This window comes from Nannospalax galili, unplaced genomic scaffold (genome assembly GCF_000622305.1).
Source record: "Nannospalax galili isolate Female #2095 unplaced genomic scaffold, S.galili_v1.0 scaffold259, whole genome shotgun sequence".
NCBI classification, from domain to species: domain Eukaryota; kingdom Metazoa; phylum Chordata; class Mammalia; order Rodentia; family Spalacidae; genus Nannospalax; species Nannospalax galili.
In genome coordinates, this window is record NW_008344750.1 from 2,849,694 (window position 1) to 2,877,390 (window position 27,697).

The 27,697-nt window shown below is 48.9% G+C and overlaps 1 protein-coding gene across 5 annotated transcripts in view; it reads right to left on the reverse strand.

The window, feature by feature from the left end:
* Positions 1-14,101: 14,101 nt before the first annotated feature.
* Positions 14,102-27,697, reverse strand: part of Nf2 (neurofibromin 2) — a 113,666-nt gene continuing 100,070 nt past the window's right edge. For 4 of the 5 annotated variants that reach the window (XM_029567352.1, XM_008841083.3, XM_008841084.3 and 1 more), the window contains one exon: positions 14,102-16,603. In XM_029567352.1, the coding sequence (XP_029423212.1) occupies positions 16,546-16,603 (58 nt within the window). In that variant the 3' untranslated portion in view covers positions 14,102-16,545. Of the gene's footprint in view, positions 16,604-27,228; positions 27,458-27,697 lie in introns of those variants that run through there. The other variant, XM_008841085.3, reaches the window with a different exon arrangement.

The window sequence follows — 27,697 nt, forward strand, 5'->3', positions numbered from 1 at the left end:
GGAGGAGAACGTCTTTGGGTAGCACTACTTAGGTGACCCCCCTCCAGCTCATAACCCAGTTCTGTAGGGGCCCAGACCCCCTTATGCCCTCGGGACTCACAAGGCCCCACAGCCTGGTCTGTGGGCTTACCTCATGCAGTGCCTTCGTCTCTGCCTGTGCAGGTGGAACCACAGCCCTGTGCCCTCTCAACAGGTACCCAGGACTCAGGGTAGCTATAAAAGGTCCTCATTTTACCCAGCATAATACACATACCTTTAATCCCAGCACTCGGGAGGCAGAGGCAGGTGGATTGCTGTGAGATTGAGGTCAGCCTGGTTTACATAGCAAGGTCAGGCCAGCTGGGGCTACCGAGAGAGACCCTATCTCAAAAAGACCAACAAAAAGTCCTCATTTTATTTTATTTTGTCATTTTGTCCCTGCCATGTGGGAGGTGGGAAGTTAGGACAGCCTTTGGATTGAGCTCACAAAAGTCTAAAACAGTACCTGACAACTCAAAAAATATCTGTTGGATTAACTGGTGAAAGAAGGAAAGAAAGAAGGAAAGAAAAAGAAAGAAAGAAAGAAAGAAAGAAAGAAAGAAAGAAAGAAAGAAAGAAAGAGAAAGAGAGAAAGAGAGAAGAAGGAAGGAAGGAAGGAAAGAAGGAAGGAAGGAAGGAAAGAAGGAAGGAAGGAAAGAAAGGAAGGAAGGAAGGAAAGGAGGAAGGAAAGGAGGAAGGAAAGAAGGAAGGAAAGAAAGAAAGAAAGAGAGAAAGAAGAAGGAAGGAAGGAAGGAAAGAAGAAAGGAAGGAAGGAAAGGAGGAAGGAAGGAAGGAAAGAAGGAAGGAAGGAAAGGAGGAAGGAAGGAAAAGGAAGGAAGGAAGGAAAGGAGGAAGGAAGGAAAGAAGGAAGGAAGGAAAGGAGGAAGGAAGGAAAGAAGGAAGAAAGGAAGGAAAGGAGGAAGGAAGGAAGGAAAAGGAAGGAAGGAAGGAAAAGGAAAGAAGGAAGGAAGGAAAGGAGGAAGGAAGGAAGGAAGGAAGGAAGAAGGGAGGAAGGAAGGAAGGAAAGAGGAAGGAAGGAAGGAAGGAAAGGAGGAAGGAAGGAAAGGAGGAAGGAAGGAAGGAAGGAAAGGAGGAAGGAAGGAAGGAAGGAAGGAAGGAAGAAAGAAAGGTAGACAAAGTTGAAGAAACTTAAGCTGTGCATGTGCATCATAGTCCATACTTGGTAATTCCAGCACTCAGGAAACAGAGACAGGAGGATCATAAGTTCCAGGCCAGCCCTGGCTACATAGATACTGTTTCTAAAAACAAAACAGCCAGACACGGTGGCACATAGGAAGGAAGGAAGGAAGGAAGGAAGGAAGGAAGGAAGGAAGGAAGAAAGGAAGGAAAGGAGGAAGGAAGGAAAGAGGAAGGAAGGAAGGAAAAGGAAAGAAGGAAGGAAGGAAAGGAGGAAAGAAGGAAGGAAGGAAAGGAGGAAGGAAGGAAAAGGAAGACAAGGACGAGCAAGAGGGAAGACAGACTGACAGACTGACCAGAGACAGGGCCTTTGTCCTCCAGGCCCCACCCATTGGCCTCTAGAGTCTCCCATTAGTCCCCTGACTTACCATACTCTCTAGACTCCCAGCCATCCAGTGGTACTCATGTTATTCCAAGGAAGAGCTGAAGATCCCACAAGCCCAGCAATGCCTCTTTCCTCACACTCTGCCCTCATCCCTTCCCTCTAGCTAAATCACCTGACCCCTGCCTATTCAGGATAGAATGCCAGGCCACCTCCTGCCTCAGGGCCTTTGCACTTGTTAGACCCTCTTCCAGACATGGTCTCCTCCTAGATACCTTTATGACTACTCATTCAGGTTTTTACTCAAAAGTCACGCCTCTTCTCCCCAGTCTGTTTTATTGTTCTCATTTTCATTTATCAGTGTGACCCTTGGCAGACTTGACTTTTCTTGTCTGAACTGGATTTGTTCATTTCTCCAACTTGATTGTTGAATGAATGAAGGACTGGAAGCTCCTTACAGAAGTGGAGGCAAGGGCATATTGGGGGTAGTGGGGACTGAGGAAGGCCAGAGGCTGACATTGAGCCAGGGGTGGTGGCTGGGTCAACACTTCTGGCTGAGCTGGCTCCCACTCCCTAATCCCCAGTAGCAGCACAGCAAGAGACAACCAAAGGCCTCTATCAGCAAATTACTCAGAGAGATAGAGGATGGGGGAGACAAAAATCTGTCCTCCTGACAAATGCTACAGAATCACCACCTCAGTTCCCTTCAGCTAGGTGGCCCTGTGGCTTCTACCTGACTCCTTCATGCTCCCCCACCATAAGAAACATCTACCTCTAGAGTGGACTTTGAAGCCCCAGGAAGCCCCCTCCTTGGCTGACCCCAGATCTGAGGTGGCAGGCAGGTGGCCGAACTCCCCCATGAGCACAGGTGGGTGGTACTGAGCCCAGAAACATACTGCCCACCCTCCTGGCCTGGCTGCCTCAGCATGGCCAAGTGATGTACGATCCACTGGTCCTGCCAGGAAGCGACAGCAGATGGATGGGCAGTGCTGGGGCAGGCTCAGAGCCAGGTGCTGTGAGCAATGGGGAGGTGCCTGGTTCTGGAGAGAGCCATTCCCGGAACATCACCTCCCTGACCCAGGGCAAGATGGGAAGGCAGGAACCGTCTTGGGCATGATGCCCACGCTTTAGTCCTTAATGTGGGGCAGTGCAGGGAGCTGGGGTTCAGTAGAGGGAAGACTCTTGGCCTCAATTTCCTTATCTGTAAAATGGCCAAGAAGCACCCATGGGGAGGCAGCCTGAAATGTCTACTAAGAAGCACAGCCCCCAGGCTCAGGCCAGCTGCAACCCAGCCTCCCAATCCTGGTCCCTAAAACCCTGCTTCCTCCTTGCTGCATCTCCCCACCTGACCCTTCTTCCTCCCCTCTCTTGGCCTGTGGGAGAACTGAGCTTGGAGAACATCTAGTTTACCCTCCTTCCCATCTTCCAAATGGGAAAACTGAGATCTTGTGAGAAAGACTTGGCTGAGGTCAGGACCGGCCCTTGAGAGAAGACCCATCATTGTGGGTCCTGAAAAGAGCCCTCTCCCCATTCTGGCCCTTCTGCCTTCTCTGCCCAGCAAGGATAAAGGACAGTCAGGGCAGTGCTGGTCACAGGGAAGGGGGCTGGGGGCCAGTGCAGCTGCTGTGACCAAGTCAAGATGCGCCAGACACCTCTGTGGGCTCTGTCTGCATCCAAGGAGACCAGGACACCAGGCAGGCAGACAGTGTGTCCTTGCAGGCGGGGCCTGGAGAGGGATGGGGGGGTCATTCTGGGAACCTGGGCAGCTTGCAGGGCCAGCCAGTGCCTCTTGCCATCTGTTTCCTTGCCCGGCTCCCCAGAGGATCTCAGACCCTCTGTGGGGTCTCTAGTGGTTGTAAACATGTGACACAGGTGTACACAGATGAATCAAGGTGGCCTGTCAGTGCAAACACTAGGGTGGCTGTGAGTGCATGCACGCATGCTTGCAGTTATTGGGTATTTGGTGAGGAGTGTGTATTTTAAGCGACTGAACATCTGGATCCCAAGAACCCAGACTTTGGCAGAGCAGGTATAGGCACATGGATATATGTACCAGCGTGAGTGTATATGCACCATTTATAATCTGGTCATGTTTGCTGCAGGTATATATGTAGGAAGGAACCCTCATTCAACATACATTAGGGTTTGCTCAGGCAGTCTCAGGTAAGACGAAGGCAATCCACATTGTCAGATGGGGAAACTGAAGACAGTGGCCTACCTCAGGTTTCCAGAATCCTGCTTAGAAATCTAGGCACATGAACCCTGCTTTGCCCTCCTCACAAGGTGGCACTCAGGTTAGAAAATGTCCCACCCGGTAGGAGGCAGGGTTGACTCTTGGACAGTCCCTGAAGGAGGCCTGTAGCATTGGAGTTGGGCAAGGTTGAGTCCCCTGCTTAAGAAAATGGGCATCACCTTTGCAGAGAGAACATCCCACTTGGAGGGTCCCCTCTCCAAGCCCCAATTTCTTCATCTATGGGATAGAATGCCCATTCATCCCAGATCCTTGCTGGGAAGAGTTGGTGAGGCCCTAAATACCACATCCTTCTATGAGTCAGAGCTGGTGGACCCAAGGTCACCTCAGGGACAAGGTGATGGTCCTGGCTACCTCAGGCTGCATCCTGCACAGGCTCTCCTGCCGGCCTGAGGTCTGGGAGAGGAGATGAGCTTGAGGCAGGGAAAGAAGGGGCTAAAGGGATTCGAGGCTGGGCGGCAAGCCTTCCAGTTCAGTTAGTGAAAGGATTTGTCATTTTAATGATGTGATATTTCTTGCCTGGCTCCTGTCTGTGGCAGCAAGAGGACAGCTGCCTCTACAAGTAAGGAGGTGCTGGGCTGCTGGGGGCTGTCCTGGCTCCTGAGTGTCCAGGCTGAGGCAGAGGAGGCCTGGGCTTAGAGGTCCGAGGGGCCAAGTGTTCTCCCTTCCAGCCCAACTCTGGTTCTTCCTCCCTGTGCAACCTTGGGCAAGTCCTTCCCTGTTAACCCTGTTTCATCTCTAGAATGGGGCCTGACTACCACCTGGCACTGACCACTGTTGATTCCAATCTGATCCCTCCTTTCCCAGCCCCTGCCCTGTCCCACATGCACCATCTTGCATCTGTCACAATGGTCCCTTTTTTCACTTCTGTTTGTCTATTCAATTCAAACCCATCACTCTGGTCTCCCAAGTCTGATCAAAGGAGGCTTCTGGCTCTCACGGTTACCCATTTGTCTTATGGCCATTTTAGTCACAGTATGTATATGTGTGGGGGGTGCCATACTGCTTTGCTCAGTGCTATGTTCCTGTACACAGTAGGTTCTGGATAAATACATGTCTGTTGAATGACTGAATAAGCAGATGAAGACCTGCCCTCCTGACCCCAGAGCATAGCTTCATAGGTGCAGGAGGCAATGGCAGTGAGGGTGGCCCAGCAGGCGGCTCATCCATCAGCCTGGCCCTGTGCCTGACCAGATGGAGCCTAGCCCCTGAGGGGAGGGAAAGGAGGAAAAGATTCATCACCCATCAGTTGGTGGCAGGATTGTGGGCATGCCCACCCGGCCCCCTGTGAGATCCTCATCCATCACTCTGTGCCAGGGGTGAACACCGCTCTGAGAGGGGTGAACAGGTGATGGCTTCGAAGCAGGCTCCTGTCTCCTCCTGAAGACTGCAGGTCTGTGGTACAAAGGGGAAACAGACCCAAAGAAGGGTGGCAGAGGTTAAAAATGGGGCACCTGGGGTCAGACTAACTAGCATTTGAATGAGGTCTCTGAGACTCACTTGTTTGTCTCCAAGAAATGTCTGGGAACTGGAAGCCCATTTCCTCTCTAAAGTGGGAATGTCCCCTCCCTGGGGAGATGAGGATCCACAGGGACAAGTACAGATGGTGTTCAGGCCAGGCCAGCTCCAGGTTGTATCCCCAGGCTGGCCCCTGCTCCTAGGGTGGTGGGAGGAGGAAGAGGTGAGACGGCCAGTGGATCCAGGCAGGACTAATTGTCTAGGCCATTAGAAGGAAGGAGATTTTGATGGATGCTCCTCCTGTCAGACAGGAGCTGGGGGAGGGTCAGCTGAGTGATGATCAGACCCTGGTGATCACAGCTTAGCTCGCTGATCAACTGTCCTGGGGTCCATCATGCTGCAACTTCTCCCAGCCCCCATGCCCTTTTGCTGGGAAATTACTGCCTCCCTTCTCTTCCTCAGCCTTTTGGTTAGAAGCTCTTTTGGAGCTGTTATTTCACCTGCATTGCACAACAGTCCAGGGAGTGGGCCAAGCCCCTCCCACCTGAGCTTTTCATTCTACCAACTGGGATTTGCTCAGCTGATACATACTGGACACCCCCATGTGCCAGGCTCTGTGCTGGGCAAGGAGCCTTGTGCAGGGAAGCAGGCCTGGGCTACCTGCTTATCCTAGGCACTGGGGAGATTACAAGTGGATTGGATCTGAGCTGCATCCAGCATGGGCCTGACAGATGAATGAGCATGTTAGGGGATAGCAGCTCTTTGGTGATGCAAGTTCCCTGGCAGTTATGGGCATTGCTCAGCTGCCAGGCACCATACATGCTCTTTACAGACATTATTCCATTAACCCATCCACAGCAGACATCGGTGACTCCATTTTCCAGAGAAAATCAGCGAAAATCAGAGCTCAAAGAAGTGAAGTGATTTTGGGGAGCTCAAGCAGCTGGGGAAGGGAATAGCACTGGGCCAACTTGTGTTCTTTTCTCCTTACCAGGAAGCATCAAGATGCCCTCCTTAGTTCCTCCCCTGCGCAGCAGGGAAGCCAGGCCTGGGACTGTCCTTCCAGAATCTGACCCCTCCCTGGTCAGTGCTGATCAACCTGGACTTGTCCCACCATGCTGAGGCCCTCAAAGAGTTGTTAACCACATTCAGGTGACGAGGGAGTCCAGTCACGTGGCGCTGGAAGGGTTTTCCTCTGAGGTTGCACTGTAGAATGAACCAGGCATGAGCTGCTACCACTCAGGGAGCCTTGGGTGCATAATAGTCAAGGCTCCACCTGAGACTGATGTGAAGTAAGGGCTGATCAAGAGTACAGACCCCGTAGGGTGTGGTGGCGCTCACCTTTAAGCCCAGCAGCACGGGGAGGCAGTGAGTTCAGAGTTCGAGGTCAACCTGGTCTACATAGCAAGTTCCAGGTCAGCCAGAACAATACAGTAAAACCCCGTATTTTAAAAAAAGAGTGTGAGGCAGGCCAGGAAGATGGCTCAGTGGATGACCTGGGTTTGATCCTGAAACCCACATAAAGATAGGAGAGACAGAATCCACAAAGTTGTTCTCTGACCTCCACAGGTATGCTAGGCATGAGCTTCTCCCTGCCCCAACCCTCCCTTATCATATTCACAATAATAATAAAATTAAATAAAAAAAATTTAGTGCAGAGACTTACTGTGTGTGGTGCACACCTGTATTCTGAACACTCAGGAGGAAGTAGCAAGAAGACCACAATGAGGGCTACATGCTGAGTTCCAGAACAGTCAGGGTCACATAGGGAGACCCTGTCTCCAACAAACAAACTGAGTGCCAAATGAATGATATGAATCTATAATCCCAGCACTTTGGAAGCAGAGACAAGAGGATCATCGAGGTCATCATCTGGTACATATCAAGTTTGAGGCCAGCCTAGGATATATGAGACCCTGGCTCAACAAAGAAAAGCTGAGCCCAACATAGGTCACTATTGTCATTACTCTGGGCTTTGGTTGGGACCCCATGAACAGGCTCCATGCTTGGGTGGTGAAGAGGGCTGGTGGGGCCTGCTCCCCTGAACCAGGCAGGTGGCCTGGCTAGGCTGTGAGGAGCTGGAGGGCTCCAGGAGGGGCTGTGCTGGTCCAGCCAGTGGAGCAGAGAGACGCTAATCAAGTGAGCTAGCTCCGGGCCACACTGATTTCACATCTCGGTGGCCACTTCTCAGCTGGTAAATGTCACTGGAGCAGCAGTGGCACCTGGCAATGGCCCAGCAGTGGGTGGGGGTGGGCAGGCTGCCAGAGGGACTGGGGATGCCCTAGGAATGTTGATGTTGAGACAGGTCCCCTGGTCACTATCAACTTCCCTGCCAATATTCCCAGATGGCTACATTCTCCAGGGTGAAGTTGTCACCAACTTGGGGACACTTGCAACCACCAGCCCCAATTCTGCTTTAAACCCACAGCAGCTCAAGCTCCAGGGCTGGAAGGCTGGACTCTGGCCAGCTACACCTGCCCCTTTCTTCACCATGGGGGGCTTTCAGAGGGGCCCATCCCCAGAGGGGGCTCAGCAGCCCTGGATCCATGAGCAGGAGGTAAAGCGATATGGAGCTCTCTAGGCCTATGCCCTCCCCGCCTTGAGCTGTCATTTTTGATAACTGATCCAGGACAAGCTAATAGTACACAGCTATAATCACACAGTGGCAGGCCTTGTTTAATAAACTCTCGCTGCAGCAGGCGCTGGCTTAGAACCAGGGTGTCAAGACCTCATGCAACCTCAGGATGACCCTGTGGTGGGTTTGGAACTGACTTTGTTGTTAGAGAGGAATATGATGATGAGAGGCCACATCCTCAACTCAGAGCAACTCTAAGGTCTGGGCTGTCCTCCCACAGTCCTGTGGATCGTAGCTTTCTGACCAGCTCCTTAACCCCACCTGTCCTGCATTATCCTCCCCTTCTTCTCAAGGGATTTCGAAGAGGCAGGAGGTAGCTAAGGTTGGGATATTAACCTTTTCTTTTTTTTTTTTTTTGAAATAGGGTCTCACTATATGGCCCTGGCTGTCCTGGAACTCGTTATGTAGACCAGGCTGACCTCGAACTCACAGGGATCCACCTGCCTCTACCTCCTAAGTGCTGGGATTAAAGGCATGCACTACCATGCCTGGCAGATGTTGCTTTTCTATGGTTCATTGATCTGTCTTGGACAGGGGAGCTGCAAGAGGAAATGGGGCCTGAAGTCTTGGAGGCACAAGGAAACCCATCTCAGATGGAGCTTGTTAGGGGAGGCATTCATTCCTTGCTATACCTCATTTTCTCTTATTGAACCTCAATCTCTAGATCTGAGACCTGCAAACCAAAGGTCTGCCTAATTCATACCCACCCCAGACTCAACATTTCTTGCTGGTTCCTCCCTCCTGTTGCCAGAGTGTCCAAGAGCTATGTCCTTGGGGCACACATGCAGCATAGCCAGTCAAGCCCCCCAGAAAGCTGTGACTTTTACATGGAGACCTCGCTGCTCAGCCCACTGAGCACTGTCTGTTACTGATTTCCCCTCCCCCTTCCCTTCCCTTCTTTTCTCAATTTGCTCCTTAAGGTGCTGGACCCCTACCCTATGCATGAACTGGCCACAGCAGGGCTGCTGAATGCTGCTGGTGGGGATGCACCAGGATCCCAGTGGCTCCCAGAAAAGAGGCAAGCTCTCGGCTGTCTTCCCCGGGAAGACACCTGCTCCACCTGGGAGCTGCTCTCTGCTCCCCATTTTTGGCATCCAGGGGACCTTCCCACGTGGAGTGGGGAGCCCTGGCATCCCCAGCTGCTCTCCCCCTTCCATGGGAAAAGAGGAGGGAGGAGAGAAAAGCCGTATTAATAAAAGAATGGAATGCTGCAACTAACTCGGGATGGTGTGTGCAGCCCAGAATAGCAATGGGCTTTCTCAAGGCAAACAGAACTCCCCAGGTGTTAATGCAAATTCACTTGCTTAAGATGAAAGAGGGTTGTTTCCCTCTTCCCTGGTTAATATGAAGGACTTAATAGATTCAGCCTCCGGGAACTGGGGATCTCAGGCTGGGAGCAGAAGGCTGAGAGGAGGGGTTGGAGAGGGATCGGGTGTGTTCCCCTGTGATTTTCAAAGCAGAGCAACTGTCACAGCCAGCCTGGCAGAGGAGGCGGTTCATGCCACCCCATCCTCTGCCCTGACTGACAGGAGCTGGGACTGAGGCAGAGTACTGGGCAAGTTTGAAGTGGCCATGCCAGTCTTCTGTCTTGGGGCCTTTTCCATTAATCAGAATGCTGGCACCCCTAGGGCTCCTGCCCAAGTTGTACCACCCCTGTGGGGTCCTGTGCCAGTCATTCCTTTGTCCCCCAAAGGGGGACACTTGCTTGACAGAGCCTACGGAACCAGCCATTGGAGTTGAAACTTAAGAGGGTCAGAATTCTTGTGCAAACTTGACCTTCTACAGCTAAGACATAGAGTAGAAAGGAGTTACTCAAGGCCGCCCAGCTGAAGCAGAGAGCTAGAGGGACCAGAGCCCTGCCTGCAGCCAACTGAAAGGCTCCTTAGTCAGCCACGGTGCCCATCCTCCCAGATTGCAGACCCTCTACAGTCTAGGCCCTAGCTAAACCACATACTGCAGATCATACAAACTTTTCATGCACTCTTCCCAGAGCATCAGCCTCCACTGAAAGCTACTCAGGACCTCAGGGGGTAAGGATACAGCTGCATCAGGCAATGCCTAGCTCCCATAGCTGTGTGTCAAGGGCTCCAGAAGGACGCCACCTGGGCGCAACTGAGGCTAAAGAGAAACTTAAGAAACTCAGGCAGGGCTGTTGGCTGGAATTTAACTCTGGTAGCTCTGGGTAAATGGCACAGCAGGTACTTGTCACAAGACACCTCCGCAGCCTTTTGCTTTTGTTTACTGACTTAATTCCTTCAGATCAAAGGCTGCCCCTTCCTCCCCAAGCAGGTGGGTGGGAGAATTACATTATTTGTATTGGAAATGGCAAGGCTCTGTGGGGGCTTCTTTCTAAAGCCTGATAAGAGAAAATTAGGTCACTGCACACCCTCCCTGGTGTCTGCTGTTGGGTTCTTCCAACCCAGGTGCCATGGGCAGGGGACAGAGCTGAGCATGGTCCACCCAGTGCCGCTCCCATCCTGAGCCTCCAGTAAATTATTGACTGGAGCAGAGAGTACTAACGAGACACAACACGAACATCCTTCTTGGCAGCCCCAGGCTGGGTTATCTATCATCTCATGGGCTCTGAAGCTGGCACTGGGCAAACATTGAGGACAAACAGGCCAGATGCAGGGTCATTAAGCTCTAGGTGCAGGGGGTGGGATGGGGCCTGCATGGGGCAGTGGGTGGGCCTGGTCCCCCTAGGCTGTGACTTCTTCTGGGTCACCCTTGAAGGATAATCGGCCTGATAAATGAGCGAAGGAACTGACCATCCACCCACCCTGCCTCCCCACTCCAAGAGGGAGATACATCTATTTCAGAACACATGGCCCCTGGCAAAAGACATCTGATTCCTTATTGGCCTTCTTGTAGATCTGGTTCCTTGTCAAACCCCCTATCAGAACACCCCATCTCTCCTGCCCAGATCCCAGGAGAGAGCATGACACCACCCAAGAAGGCACGACCCCCTTTCTGGGACCTGGGCCCATCTATAAACCTCAGAAGTCCCCCAACCCCACAGGAAGGTTGTGTGCCCCTCGTAGCTAATAAAGCTGTCTGCATCTGTTGAGGTCAGATTCCATTTCTACTTCTTTGGCCTTCTCAACCTCTTTTTTGCTTTCTCCTGCCCTCACCCCCAAAAGGAAGTATTCAGAGAAAGCCAGTGCTCTGGAGGGGCCACACGGCTAGACCCCGTGCTTCGTGCTTCGAGCTTTCCAGGCATCATTAAGCCCTACAAAACCCTCTAAAAGCCCCAGAGCCCAAAGGGGAAGCCACTTGCCTTGGCTGGAATGGCTGGAAAGGGGCCAAATAGGTGCTGGACACCAGACTTGTTGGGAGTCGGGGAAGGCTTTATGTCCCTGTGCTAGGACAAGACCTATCTCCAGCTCTCCTGTGGCTGGTGATAAAGAAAAGATTCCAGCTGCAGATGGTGGTGTGAAAACCTGTTATCTCAGCACTTGGTAGATGGAGGTAGGTCTGCTGTGAGCTGGAGGTCAGGCTGGACTACAAAGTGAGACCCTCTTTCAAAAGAAAAAAGCTTGTATGGTAGTGTATGCCTATAAGCCCAGCACTCAGGAGGCAGAGGCAGGAAGCTTACAGTGAATTCTGGATCACCCTGGGATAGAATGGAACCCTGTCTAAAGATAAAAACCAAACAATAAAAATATTCTGTTTCTTCATACTAGCTGTTACTACGGTTCCCTTTTTCTGAGAAACTGGAGGACTTTTTGTTTCCATTTTCATCTATCACTGAATCCCCCAGAGGTGTTACTGTCAACCACCTTGAGATGGGATAGAGGGCCCAGTCCTGGAGTGGGGGCAGTGCAACTAAGCAGCTCAGCAGCTGTAGCTCAGCAGCTCCACTGAGCCGGACAGACGGTAGACTCTTGCTATTCCCACTGCGGAGTTAAAGGAGGCATCTTGATATCTACTCCAAGGCAGCATGCCAGGTGCTATTCTGGGGCCATCACTCTAGTGAGAAATGAGCATCAAGTGGAAACCCGGAGAGGACCCGGCGGGGGTCCTGAGTCAGATAGAGGCCTTGCTGTGCTGATAAACGGTCCCGTAATTTGCTGGAGCCCTGACACCACTGAGAGCCTCTGGAGTTTTCTCCCTGCAAGCCAGCAGTCTCCCTACAGGGCTGGGACTGCGGCCACAGGATCCTGCCATAATGCAGTAATGACAGGCTGCCAGGAAGCCCCACACAGCAGGGAGAGGTGGGGAGGAGAGCCGTTGGCCACTCTCGTGGGAGAGGATGCCTGGGCTGTCTACAGGAAAAAAGGAAGGTGAAGACGGGTGACTTTCTCTTTCCCAGACAGCAGGGATTGGTTTAGACACGGTTGCGGCAATGTTCTCCCCAGTACATTCCCCCCACAGACTCAGGCTGCCAGTTCTTCATTACATGTGGGTGGCTCTTTATCTGATCCTCCACATGAAGGCTTCAGGGGCACACAGCCCTGGGGAACAGCTGCCAAACAATCCCCACTCGTGAAGTCCAAGGTAGAGGAGGAAGCTTTAGTCATGAAGCCAGGATAGATGTGGACCCCATGGGACTAGACTGGGAATGCCAGAAAGAGGCACTGAGGTCCTGCAGCTGCCTGGTGCTTATAGTGTGGGCCAGATCGACTGAAAACACTAGTAGAGCACTCAGCTGATCCGCTCTACCAAGATGCCAGGCAAAGTCACGTCAGGTGTAGTGATGCACGCCTATCATCCCACCACTGGAGAGAGCGAGGCAGAACAGGAAGGCGGAGGCCAGTCTGGGCCAGAGTCTCAAAAACAAAATAAAACTACCAAAATGCCAGGCAAGGTCATCAATTCTAGCTCTACTTAATTAGCGACATTGGAATCTCAGTGTGAGCATCTTCTGAGTGTTGGAGTTGTCTTTAATTAAAAAAAATTTTTTTTATGTGTATGAGTGTATTGCCTGCATGAATTTAAATGCACCTGTGTCATGCAATGCCCCTGGAGGTCAGAAGAGGGTGTCAGACTCCAGTGGAACTGAAGTTATGGAGGGTTGTCAGCCACCATGTGGGTGCTGGGAATCAAACCCGGGTCCTCTGCAACAGCAGCCAGTGCTCTTAACCCCTGAGCCATCTCTCTCCAGTCCAGGGGTTTTCTTTTTAAAAAAAAATTTATGTAAAAATACTGCCTGGACAGCTTTAAATAACCATTATGTACAAAGTGACTGCTTTGTTTTGACTGTGCAGGAAATCAGGCTACTTCTATTAAAAATAAAAATTTAGAGGCAGGTGTGGTGGTGCACACCTTTAATCCCAGTACTCAGGGAGGCAGAGGCAGGTGGATCTCTGTCAGATGGAGGCCAGCCTGATCTATATAGCAAATCCAGGCCAGCTGGGACTACAAGGAGACCCTGTCCCAAAAAGACCAAACAACAAGAAACCAAGAAGAAAAAAACCAAAACCCACAAAAACCAAAACCAATTTGAGAAATAATATTCATCAAATAAAAAAAATCTAGGGCTGGGGTGTAGCTCAATTGGTAGAGTACTTGCCATGAGGCCCTGGGTAAAATCACCAGTACAACATAAACCAAGTATGTTAGCACTCAGCACTCTGGAGGTAGAGACAGAGGATGAATTCAAGGTCATCCTCAGCTCTATAGTAAGATGAAGGATATCCTGAGCTACAGGATCTCAAAAAAAAAAACAAAAAACTGTCTAATAAGTTATATTCAAAGCTAACAAATTACTGCCAAAATGTTTTATAATTCTCTATAGTGTTGTAACATCATTCCGAAATACACAAAGCAGTAATATGTAACTTGGACACTGGGAACATTTTGTATACAGATTCTGAGAAATGCATTGCATTTTAGGTGATTTCATTGTCATGCAGACGTCATAGCATACTTATAGCCACAATGTCACTAGGCCATGGAACTACTGTCCTATATGTGACCTGTTATTAACAATACCATCCCAAGGTAGCATGACTTATGGAGTCTCATGCAAGCTGTAGACAGAACCTGGGCTCCCCAAACACTCTATAGAGCCCTAGAAGGTTCAGTCAGCCCAGAGTCTGAGTTCTCAGGACTGGGGTCAGAGAGAGGAAACAGAGGCACTGGACCCACCCAACAATCCTGGAGTGACCCACAGAAAAAGGAAGAGTCCCTGGGTGAGGGGTGGCTTTACCCCACACCTCTATCTTTTCACTTAATGGTTTGAGTAACAAGCAAATTAAAAACTCCAATGACAGAATACTGCAGCTTAGAATTTTTATTAAAACAATCACTTAAATTACAAGAATCACCCATAAACAGAATACAGCTTCTTGTTCTGGCCCTGATGGAAGGAGTGACACAGGCCTTACAGGAAGAACTGCTCGATATCTTTGAAAACAGAAAGCGTGTCCCTGGAAACCCAGAAGGGCTGGCTTGGCCCCAGGGTAACTAGGAGAGGCTGAATTCCCTACTAAGGCTGCTTAAGCCAGGGGCTTCAAGGCTTTGGTCAAATTGGCAAGGAACATTTAGTCACTGTTGCTGGTTGTCAGTTTCTGATTTTTTTTGGAAAAAGAGAAATCTGACTAAAAGATGACAAAACAGTCACTCAGTAGTGTTATATAATGCCACGGGTATTGTCTAGAAGGCCTGCAGGTACATGAATAATTGTGGGTGACCATAGGTCACAGAGCTGCTGTGGCTGAGAAGCAGCCTCCATCAGGATATATGACCAACCACGGGCCAACATTGAGACCTCAACATCCTGAGATGGGCAGTGACTTGCTGTTTCAGTGTCATGGTGCCTCTGCCTGAGCTACTGATGTGTTAGTAACGAACTAGTCAGGGCCAGTTCCCAGTTCCCTTGAATTTCAGAGACCTCCTTCCTTGCCTTTAAAATTGTTCACCAGGCACAAGTCTCTGAAGATGAGGTACTAGAAATACTCTGGGGGTTCATACTCCCTGTCTAGGGAAAGCTGAGGTGTTCCTGGTTGAGAGTTTCAGCCCCCACCCACCCTTCCAGGCACCAGTTGCACCTGCCATGGCTCAGATGCCAGTGGCTCTCACATGGCCACGGGGCTTGGCATTTCAGACTTCAGAGATACACACAGCAGTTAAATTAAAAAACAAGGCCCGACATCATTTTTATAAACCACCATCATGCTCCTATGCCCCAAAGCCACCGTTAAAGTTTAAATTTACAGACAGGGAAGAAAGAAAGTCCTGGCAGAAATTCAGGATGGATTTCAGGCCTGAAAAGATAGAGCAGAGAACAGAACACTTGGCAAACACCTGGTGCTTTAGTTCCTGAGGACTTTTCCCCAAGCCTTAGGTTCCAGACTACAGTTCCACCCTAGATGCTCAAAGCAGCTGGGATGACACTCAGGAATGGCTACCCAGGGCAAGGTGAACTAAGGGGCAGCCAGTTAGCGGAATCAAGGCAAAGTGCCTCAGTTTCTCAAAACCAGATGGCATTGTGGGGCCTGCCTCTGCTCTCAGATCCCCCCCACCCCCGCAGGCCTCAGCCAATAAGTGTCTTTTCATGGACTGAGGCATTATCACATGTGCTGAATCACACAGCCCAAGTCTTAGAGCTTGAAGGGCACTGGTTGGTCACACTAATCAGAGAAAAGGCCAGAAGGTGACCCAGGGCATGGAGTACATGAGCCACAGAGTATGCTTCTGCTGTCCAGCACAGAGAGTCATGTGCCAACCTGTGTGACCACTGACTGAGTGAACACCCATATCAGGCTCAGAAAAGAAAGGACAAAGGCAAATGGAGAGTTAGGAAGAGCATGCTGGGGTCGGTGGTGGGTGTGATGATTTGGACCAGCAGCAGGGCTCTGGAGCTCTATGCTGCTGGGGCATGTGAGACGTACATATAGAGCCTGGGAACCAGTGGAGGCCCTGGTCACAGCTGGGTTTCCAGGCACTGATGAGAATATGGCTAAGAAGCCCCTGGCCTACCACAGGCAGGAGGCCAAGGCTGAGGGTGGTGAGCACACTGTACCATCAGATTCTTGCATGGCTCCGCTCAACTCCCAGTCCCTCAGCTTGTCACTAGCCCTTCATCACAGCTTCTTCCTCAAATCTCTTCCCAGCCACAACTGCCCTGCCCGCTTCCTGCTATCAGGGAGCCACAGTACTGCCTCAGGGGTGCCTGGCTAAGGACCCATCGTTGCTGGTCTTGAGCTCAGGCAGGCCATGCTTCTGCACTGTGTGAGGTCCTCACTGAGAGGGATGGATGGCCTAGAACCCTGCTGGGGGAGGGGTGTTAGCACCAGCCTTCGGGATCCTGTTAGCCTTCATACTTCACTCCCTATAGCCACTTCCCAGACTGGGTTCTGGAGATCAGCGGTGGGCATTGAGACATTTACACCACAGTGCCTAGGATGCAGAAAGGATGGCATCCCATGCAAGACAACAAATACTTTTCAAAAGACAAAAACAAAAAACAAAAACTGCAGGTCAGGAGAACTAGAACAGTACAAGAGAAATCTCTACAGGGCCATAGTTCAAAGGCAATTGCACATGAAGGGGGCTGGGCCCTCCACTCAGTTGGGGAAAGTTCTGGAGCTCCCATGGGAACACCCAAACAAGCCAGCACCCTAATGGATGGTTCCCACGGCGTCAGGACCACGTTGTCGGTGTTAGTTGTCAGTGTTAGTGCCGGGAGCAGCAGAAGTAGCAGATCCTGGGTTGGCCAGGTCACCTGTTAGAGCTCTTCAAAGAAGGCCACTCGGGACTTGGCACTCTGCAAAGTGAGCTGTAAGAGAGCAGAGAAGAAAATGAAAGGGGCACCAGTTCTACAGTACCATCCATCTTGCTGCAGGGAATGACCTTAAAGGTAGCTCTGAGTGACAGGGGAGTCTGTCAAAATAGATGTTCAAGAACAGATAAGAGTCCAGATTTGCCCCAGGATTCAAATGCAGAGGTAACAAATGAGGACATGCCAGGAAGGATGCTTGGTGGCTAGATGCATGTCAGCAAAAAAAAGTCCATTATGTAGTCTAGTCTGTGAGAGTCACCTCTGTCACGTGCTCTCTGTGGTGATAACCAGTCTCTTAGTCCTCACACCCTAGGGTAAAGCAGCATGGCCTCAGGCAAGGAAGGCCTGTGTCAGATGAGAGGAGTTGGTTCTCTCTGAGCCTAGCTCTGGGTGGCCCCAAAGCAGATTTGCCCAGGGCTAGGAAGCTGAGAGGTGGTTTTTCTCCACAAGCTCTCCCTCCATGCAGAACAGGCTCAAGCAGAACAGGCACACAGGGCAGTGCCTTGTGGGTAAACCCAGGAAGCCTCCTAGGAAGAACTCTGCATTAGAAGGACCTGGCTGGGAAGGTGAAGGGGAGCAGTGGGTTAGGGTCAAGCTCTGGGCATGGCAGATGTGCCTCTCTAAGTCTCTGACTTTGGGGCCACCTCCCATTCTCTCTCCAGACAGAAGCATCTGGCACAGGCACCTGCTTCCTGCTTTTGCTGAAATGGAGCCCTTGAGGCAAGATATATGTCTCCTAAATCCAGGTCTAAGGTTCTTCAGAAAGGGAGGGTGTGTCAACATGTGCATGCTGTCCATCTTCATACTTTAAAATGTTTAACTTAATGGTTGGGTCTGAGTAGGAGCACAGACTATATCTGCAGAGTGGATGGAATTGGATATGGACCACAATGGTAATTAAATGAGTGACATGAGGGAAAGATAAGAGCTCTATATGAGACTGACTCTCCTCCCACTTCAGCTCACTGTGTGGCCTCAGTGAACACCCTTGATGTCTCTGAACCTCATTCCTCTGGAGGTAAACCATGGGGTAGCCTAGTCGGTCTGGTCCTTCCCTGGACTGTGGGCCAGTCTCTGAGCCTGAAGAGTCCTTAGTACTCACTGTAGCTCTACAAAGGGCAGGGGAGGGAAACTCTGAACCCACTTCACCATCAAAAGACAGGCAGCATTAGTGTGCTCAAAACGAGACAGCTTGAGAGCTAACTCTTTAAATCCTGCCAAATCTTTTGGCCTTGAAGTTCCCAACTAACAAGCTGAATGGAGGGAGGCATCTGAGCTGTTTCTTCAGCGGAACCAATTCCAGAAGCTCTATGGAAGCTCAGTTCTGCCAGGAATGGAGAGTTTGTCTTTGCTGAGGCAAACTCCCTCCAGATAGGACTGCATTTGGCTGTGTTTCTCCCTCAGTGCCATCACAAAGGGGCCAGTGGGTGTGTCTGTGACAATGGGGACCAGGATGGTAAAGGGGAAGATAGAGATTAGGTGCCAGAGATCTGGAACAAAAAAATCCTCTTGGGGGAGAAATTGAATCAAAAGGTGTTCCCATACTTTTGAGACAACCCCAGGAGGCCTCTCAGGATGAGGAGTCTACAGTGACAGGACATGCCTGTAGTCACTTCCAGTAAAACATGAACATAGTTGTACCCAAGAACCTGTCTGGTCAAATGACCAGGTCACTTAATACCAATGACCTCAGATTTCCAGTGTTACAAAGGATGACACATATCACTTCTCATATGGTGATATAAAATGTGCTCAGTATCTACCTGGTTTATTTTCCTTCCAGGAAAAGCAGGGAAGAGCAGAGCCCTGGTTAAGATGAGGTCCAGGGCCAGGTGTAGTAAAACACACCTTTAATCCCAGGACTTGGGAGGCAGAGACAGGTGGCTCTCTCTGAGATTGAGGCCAGCCTGGTCTATACAGTAAGTTCCTGGGGCTATAGGGAGACCCTATCTAAAAAGAAATAAAAAGAGTTGAGGTATAGGCAGAGGAAAAGTCAAGCACTGTGCCAGCCCCTGAGCTGGGACAGACACTGCCCTGAGAAGCCCGGCTACTTCCCCAGCAGGATGCCCAGGCTGTGTGGGCCTCTATGAGAGTCTCTTGCCCATCTGCACAATGTTGGCTCCAAGAATTCCTGGATCTACTACCAGAGGAGCATGCTGGCTGTCCCCTCCAGGTACTGGGTAGGGTTTTGGCAGCACCAGATTCCAGGTACTCAAGCATGTGCTTGTCAGGATGCAAAGCTCTTTGAAGGCAGATGCTCCCACCTGAATCCTACAGAGTTGCACTGTATGATGACCTCTTCTCTCATCAGAGCAGGAGTTTGCCCTAGCTCTGAGGACAGTGCAAGCTCAGAGCAAAGTCAATATTGCAATAACATGCAAGAGAGGGTTCAATGGTCTTTCAGAAGGTCCTAAGGCTGCTGAATCCACTGGGTGGGGCAGCTATGAGCCTTCTGTGGCCACTGCCCAATTCACAGAGACCTAATTGCTCCCACCTCAACTTCAATCCTCACAACACAGTTCCTGGCACTTCTAATTTCACTAGGAATCCCAAAGTCCAAGTAATTTATGGCATGTACTTGCTCCCCACTGCTAAAATGCTTCTAGTGATTACTTCTGACTCTTCCCTCAGCAGTGTCCTTTATCTTGAGACATCAAATGCCTTCCTCCTGGCAGGACTGGAGGGCACAGCTCATGTTGGAGAGGAGGCAGGCAGTGACTCAGGGCGTGCAGGGAGAAACCTTGGCTTCTTTTTTGGGTATGAGCTCAGGGTATCTGCTGGGCTCCAGGAGGGTGGTATTCTAGAGCCCAAGAAGCCCATTTTTGGTTACTGAAACCTGGTTCTCCCAACTATGCTCCCATCTGGACACTGAGCAGGCTCTCCTCACCTGTGGGAGCTGTTGCCACCTGCTGTTTCTGACACAGGCAGAGCCCATTCTAGAAAGACTGCTATCACATTTACAGTTACAGGCAGAAGGTGCTCATAAAGGGAAGGCTCAGGCTCAGAGGAAGTAGCACAAAGCTGGCTCTTCATAAATGATTCTTTTCCACTCATGAAATCAGGCAACGAGCTTCCTGTGTTCCCAGTGAGCCTTTCACGTTCTAAGGTACATGAGCCCACAGCACCACCTGAGCCATCTTGTTGCACGGTGATGGGACTGGATCTCTACACAGCATAGCAATACCTCTGCTTGCCAGATTCAGAAAAATGCCATGGAGACGATGCCACCAAGGCTCTAGCCTCACCCCATGTCCCACTGAGAAGTGAACCCACCCAAGTCCCAGTCACCACGAGAATCCAAGCTAGTGTTTATGCTCCCTTTGGTCATGGAGGCATATCCCTTGAATGTAGGGTGCAGACCCTCCACTTATACTGCCAAAGTACCTAGAAGACTGTCAGCAAACAGTGAAGCTGAAAAGTTTAGGACATGGAAATACAACCAGGTTCTGCATCTGATGCCCCTCCTCTGCATCCTGTGGACAAACAGGTAGAGCTCTGCTGAACATGACCAGTGACCACTCTGCTATGCATAGTCCTTCAAAACTCATACTGGATCCAGACAAGGTCAACCACAGGCATCTGGGCAATCAGGCTTTACTCCTTCAGGAAGTCTGGAAACCACAAGGAACCTGCTCAAAGTGTCCAACCCAAAGCATTCTTGCCAGTTCCCTAAAGATGACTAAAAGAACATGCAGCCTCCTCACCAGGCACTAAACTGACCTAGCTGCTCTCTTCCAGCTGTCTCTTCACATCTGATTAGAATCAGCCGTGTGAATAATACAGGAGGAATTAAGTTCTCTCTTGACTGAACCGGCTGTTCAAGTCTGTCACTAATCCAATTCCAATCTGAAGAGACCAACTTCCTTTTCTTTCTCTGCAGCAGATCTATATGGCTTTGTTTTTATCGTATGGGCTTCTCTGATCCACCTACGCAGCAGCCCTGGCTCCTCCTTCCTGCCTCAGCACACACAGACACAGCTCTTGCTGGAAGAGTCACCTTTCCTCCCACTTACTGTTGCACCAAAAGCCCAGTTGTTTGTGACCAGGCTGTGAAGGGGACGGAAAGGGAGCCACATGGCAGAGCGAGGACCCTTCTCCTTCCCAAACTGTGTTATGTGACAAAAATGGACAAATCTAAACAAGTTTAGATTCGGGAGATATATCTGTCTCCTTAAAAAGTCAGTTGGTGTCAGGCACAGCATGCACACCTGTAAAAGAGGTAGAGGGAAGAGCACTATACAGCAAGTTCCAGGAGGCCTGATCGTTCCAGGCCAGTCAGAGCTACATAGCAAGACCCTGTTTCAAAAAGCAAACTAAACAAAACCTAAACCAAAAAAAGAGAGAGAGGAGGCTAAGACAGGCACAGTAACACATGCCTGTAATCTCAACATTCAGGAGGCTGAGACAGGTACTAACTAAAGTAGTAAGTTCAAGGCCAGCCTAGACAGCATAGAGAGACACTGTCTCAAAGTAAACAAACAAAAACCCCAGGAGAATTGGGATTGGGTAGGTGGCTTGTCTAGCATGTTCAAGGCCCCCAGTGTTCACTTCCTGGCACTACAAATAAAATACATTAAAAAAGGAAAAAGACAGGGAAAGGAAAAAAAAAGACTGGCTCCTTCCACCTTAGAAAAAAAAGGACTGCTACCCAGCTGTGACAGGGAGCCTACCAAGATACTCCTGAGATATTGCCCCAGCACTGGGAGACAACAAGCTTGGAAGGTACCTGTGACAAGTGCTCTCTTACTGATGGCCCAGGAGGAAGGCTTGGAACTACTTAGGTTCTTCCACTGCCCCCACAAGAGTGCCTCCTGCTGGAAACCTACTTTAAGAAGGCTGACTGTCAACTCCACCCAGCTCTCCTCTAAAAGTCCTTTTAGGGGACAGTTTCCCAGAGTGACAGGAGGGTAACTAAATGTATTCCAGCATGAAGCCTGCAGTAGCAAGGCTGCCTGATTAAGAATGAATTACACTTTCATCAGCACAGAAAGAAAATTGATTCACAAGGCCACACTGTAATAATCTTGTTCCCAATGCAAAAGGGGGTGGAGAAGGAGGCAGGACATAGAACCACTTGGGCTATCAGTGGTGAGAGAAAGGAAGGTCTACAATTAAACTGGGAGAACAAAATTAATCAGGGCATCAGGATTCCTTCAACTAGTCTCTAGGGACCTCGCCTCAATCCACTCATCCCTGGGGACAAGAGAAGATGTGAGGGGGCTGTCTAATTCATTTTAAATAATAAGATCCAAAGCACTGAACCCATTTTAGATACTAACCTAATAACTCCCAGTGCTAAGACTCAGCTTGTCCCATAAAAATGCAGTGGAATTGAAATGCAAGCCCTAAAATCATGTTATACTTCCTCTCTGCCACTACATATTGAAAATGAAGGAGCGGGGGAGGGTGGAGATAGAAAAGGACATGCAGATTTTCTGGCTTGAGGATCCACAGGGAGAAAGCAGACTCTGGGGCAGAAAGGTGACAATCAAATCTGGCACCAGCAAATTCCAAAAGGATCTTTGATTTGGGGTATGATAAACATTCCCCTTTCTAAACTGTAGCCAAGGCAGGGAGGGCTAACAAAGGGAGGTCGCTGCTGTAAATTGGCTACATTAAACTCTTCTGCAGTCTTGCTAGTGACAGCTTGCACCCAAATGCCATCTGGTGATGTGCAGGGGAGAGAGCTGTCTACATGCTTATCCCTAAACAGAGGTGGAATGAAAGGCTACATCAATCCCAACAAACGTATCCAATTTGGTATTACTTTTACAGAGTTATCTGCCCAGGAACCCCTTGGGGCCCTATTCTGTGCTCATCCTTTAGGAACTTAAAGCAGAACCAGCAGGCCTGGAAACATGTCAGCTTGTGTCTCCAGTTGCCCCTGTGATGCTAGAAGGCCCTTTTTGCTACTGTGTTCTTCCACCTTACAAATGAACTCATCAGCCTGATTCACCTCACTGGGCAGGTGGAGGTTGAACGCTATCTACCAAGGAACTTAAGCAAGAGCCTTAGGAAAGAGGTCCAGATATACTGATGCTACTTTTAAATTGCCAATCTCCAAAGAGAAATCATGGCAAGGCTCATAAGAACAGAACCCCGAGCCTGCAGAATGAGTTTGCATCCCAGCTCTTCCCACTATTGCAGCAACAAATCAGGTGCCCGCAGAGTGCTGCGTTGAAACATATCTTCAGCACTCAGGGGCCAAATAGGATGTTTTACTATATCAAATAAGGCCCAATAAGGGCCACAGGCACTTTCAAAGAGTCATAAAAGATTCTAGGCTGCATGTCAGAGTTTATAAATTCAACATTTCACAAAGCAAAACTTCCTTGACTAGGTAATGTCTCTCAAACAAAACCAGGATTGGGCTGTAGTTTTAGAAAAGACTGGTTGGGGCTGAAGAGATGTCTCAGTGGTTAAGAGCACTGGCTGCCCATGCAGAAGACCTGAGTTCGATTCCCAGCACCCACATGGTGGCTAACAACCTCCTGTAACTCCAGTTCCAAGAGAATCCAATACTCTCTTCTGACATCCGTAGGCATTGCACGACATGGGTGCACTTACATACATGAAGGCAATACACTCATACACATAAAATAAAAATAATAAATAAAAGGCCAGGCATGGTGGCACATGCCTTGAATCCCAGCAGTAGGGAGGCAGAGGCAGGTGAATCTTTGTGAGTTTGAGGCCAGCCTGGTCTACATAATGAGTTCCAGGACAGCTGGGGCTACAAGGAGACCCTGTCTCAAAAAGACAAAAATTAACAAGAAATTTACTTTAAAAAAAAAAGACTGGTTGACTCTTCTATCTAGAGAGCTACCAGAAAAACAGAAACAAGCAAGAAAACTATCAACAGTTATAAGACTCCCCAAAACTTACTGTGTTAGGAATGGCCTTCAAGGATGAGCCCACAGTGTGGCTCTCTCAAAAACAGCTCTCAATGCCTTCCCTGTTCCACAGAGCCTGGGGGCAGAGAGGAAGGGCCTGGGTGGCCATTGTAGTTTCTTCTGGGTGTTCTGTGTATATATCTAGCTGCTACCATCCCATTCTCCACTCTCTCCTCTTCCCTGAATACAAGAACAAAGGAAAGTTTGGGAGTCTGAGAAGCTAGTGTGCTGGCTTTATGTCGGGACTGAGGATGCTGTATGAGACAATGCCCAATTTCTAAAGCAAGCAGAGTCACTTGGTCCACAGGGTCAAATAAAGGCCAGACACATGTACCCTGTATTAAACAACTTAGCAGCAATCTCTGAGGCTGGCAATGTATACCAGAGGTCATCAGGGAGGCCTTGGCCACTTGTTTTAATTGTGGGAGATGCCTTTCATGCATATTCAATTTCTCTCTGTAATTTATCACTTCTCCAGGTGCCCGAAGCATTCTACTTCACTTCACCAGCCCTGCACCTCCAAAGGGACTTTGCAGAAATTAAAGATGACATTGGACTTTTATGTCTCCCTAATTCAGGAGAGGCAGCTGAGCTTCCCATAAATGTCAAGGCTCTACTGTTCCTGATCCTCCACAGTGGGAAATATGGTTGGACACTGAGGGTCTAAACCATCTACAAATGAAGTAAGCTTTCTCAGGTCCACGACCCCCATGATATTTTCATCAGTCAGTTTCCTTTAAAATCCTTTACTCCCTTGAAGACCACAGCCATGAAAATGATGACCTGTTTGTTGGCACTCAGATCAGGAGTCTGAAATAAGTACCTTGAAAGGCAATGACAGCAAGACCTGAAGGGTACCTGCTCCTGGATGTTTTCACTGAGTATAGTGGCCCAGCTAACCCACACTTGGCCACTGTTGTTACCACCACTGTGGCTTTGAGGGCTGAATGCTGAGGCCCAAGGTACCCTGTATGCCCACTCAGCTGGACTGCTGAATTTGCTCCCTAACTAAAGGGCTCAGATGCTAGGAACATGTGGTTGCTCTCTCTGAGAATGAAATGAATCCTGGTTCCCCAGGGTGGCTTTTGATCACTTGTGCCGCTGAGTCAGATGCAAATGCCAAACCAGTTGCACTGATCATCAATCAGGAAAAGTAGAAATGTGGGGACATAAGAGAGGAGGAGGAGAAAAACATACCCTTATAAACACAAGCCAAACATGAGGAGCCAGAAAAGTAAATTCTGCTCTAAAAGTTTTCTACTTCTACGACATACCAATTAATACAGCCAATGAACATGCTCACAAGCAGTTGGGGTTTACATGTGGTAGCGTGGCAATGGTGCTTTCCTTTGTCCCTTATCACAGGTCCACAAGCAGATGTTTCTTTTCATATTGTTATTACTGTGTACCAAGTGCTTAATGTGCTTTCCCTCATTTAACCTCACAACAATCTTGGGTATCGGGGAAGATTTTTTTTTAAGACAGGGTCTTACTATATAGCTCTAGCCTGGAACTCACTATGTAGACCAGGCTGGCTTTGAACTCATAGAGATCAATTTGGCATTGCCTACCAAGTGCTAGGATTAAAGTGTGTGCCACAGTGCAGTGTCCAAAAGAGGATTATTTTTTTATTAACTTACTTTATTTTTGTGGTACTGGGGAACTAATATAGGATTTCATGCACCTAGCAAATGTGATCCCAGCCTATAAATATTTCCCCCTTTTATTTTTTTAGGCAGTACCTTGCTTGCTTTGTTACCCAAGCTCACTTTGAATTTGTGATCTTCCTGCCTCAGTCTCCTAAGTAGCTAAGTTTTATAGGTGTGCCTGCCTTGATTGATCTTTTACAGGTGCTGGATTTTTTGTTTTTTTTTTGGAGAGTCTTACTATATAGCCCTGGCTAGCCTTGAACTCACAGAGATTCGCCTGTCTCTGCTGGGATTAAAGGCGTGCACTGACATACCTGGCGAGGATGCTGTCTGTTAAGAGAGAGTAAGAACTATTGAGAAAAGAACAAGAAAGCCCAGCCTCTTGACATTCAAGCAATTGTGGTAACCCCTAAGAATCCAAGCCCATTGAGTTAGCTTTGGTTTTTTCATAACCCTTGTGGGACCTGCTGAGATCATGTCCAAAACAGCTTCTTGGTGAGGCAGAGTACTAAAAGCAAGAAGAGAACATCTCTGAATTATAGTTAGTAAGACCCATTCCTTGAAATCTATGATTGAAACCTGTGAAAATTAAACTAAACAAAAACCAAGGCAGTTTGGACACAGATTAATGAGCTCTCAGGAGACTGGAAACTCCTAAAGTCACCACCAGCATTTACATCTCTCATCTCCAAAGTTCAACAGGCAGCTATGTCTTTGACATCAAGGTACCCACACTTCAAAAGCCAGGAGGGATACCTTTCTGCTAGGCTAGCATTGGCCAGTAGTGGGCATGATTTTAGAGCCACCTCTACACAGGCAGGTGGCCACCAGTTATGAGTACTGGCCACTAGCCATAGGAATTGCCAATACCTAGAAAATGGAACATGCCTCAAACTTCTTCTGCAGCAAAACTCACTATTTAGTCTAGAGTTGTTGAGCAAACCCATTATATTATAAGCCAAGTTTAAGCTTTTAGTAACTCCTGGTTCAGTCTACAATTCTTGATTATATAGAGTCTAGCAAACTGTTTTGAAAACAAGCTCACATCAAGATATTAATGTGAATGAATGAATGAACAAATGTTACCATACAGATACTTGCTGCTTGATGATTGGGGCATGTTTTGAGAAATGTGTTGTTAGATGATCTAATCACTAAAGGAAAAAAAAAAAAAATCACAGAATGTGCTTTTTGTTGGTTTGATGTATCCCTGACTGGCCTGGAACTCATGCCTAGACCAAGCTGGCCTGGAACTCACAAAGATCCACCTGCTTCTGCCTCCTGAGTGCTGGATTAAAGGAATGTCCTACCACACCCAGCTAGAATATGCTTTTTACACGAAACAAAATGGCTGCAATGCACCACCACTGCATATTCAGTCTACAATTGGCCAAAAGTCACTATGGGGTTCACGGCTGTATGTTTAAGAGCTATAAGTTTAGTTGACTAAAAATGAAACTTCCATTGTCTGTAACAACTCAGAACTAATGATCAAAATTAGGACCCTAAAGAATGTAAACACTCTGTTATTACATAGAATGATGAACCTGTACCCAGGGGAAACTGTCTAATTACATGCAGGGAACATTTGATGCACTGGCTTAAACAAATTAGGATTTTCTGCTTGCCCCTGTGTTCCCCAAAGTTCATCAAACCACAGTAGATCCACCTGGGTACTATAGGGATCACCTGGTCTATCCATTCTAATGTCCTGCTCAGAGCACACACTGCATGGTGTTGGTAATAAGGTAGACATGAAGAAATAGGAGCCCATCCAATCAGGCTCAAATCACAAATTAGTGTTCATACCATGGATTCTTGGAAACGCTGACAGCTCTCATCCACCCAATGAAAGATCTATCTGGGACTTTAATAGCTAAGTTTCTTTGCTGAGATGATGAGCAAAAATGTGATCTATCTTCTGCCAGAGCTCCTGGGTAGAAGCTTCCAGAACTTCTACTTGACTGTAGTGAGGATTCCAAGGATACATCCTACACTACTGTTAGAAGGTGTCAGGCTCACTAGCATGGGTCTTACTGGAAATTAAGTGAGAAACAGAGGCAGGATAATATTTTATTATTGGGCAAAATAAATTTTCTCCATTGCCTAGGTAATCCTTCAATTAACTGGCTCAACAACCGCTGCTTGCTCATCTCCTCTGTGTCCACAATGGGACTTGTTGCAATGTGAGACTGATTGTACAGCTCCCTTCACGCTGTAGAGGGGCTGAATCCAAGGTGGCCTTTAACAGTACCACAGACAGCTCACTCAGACTGGTGTACAGATGCACCGGTGTTCTGTTTGCTGCTCTAGGAAAAGGAAAAGAAAGGGATATGCACAGAATGGGAAGCTTGAAGGGAAAATGAGAATAAGTAACCACACCCAGAAGTCACTGGCTGTGATAAGTCTGCAGAGTATACCACCACAGGGTAAATGCGCTCTTGTGTGAGAGACACCAGTCTTAAAAGTATCAGAATTGGCCCCATTTCCATGCTACAGTTATCAATCTAAGAAGTACATCACCAAGACAAAGGACTTGGAGACGGACC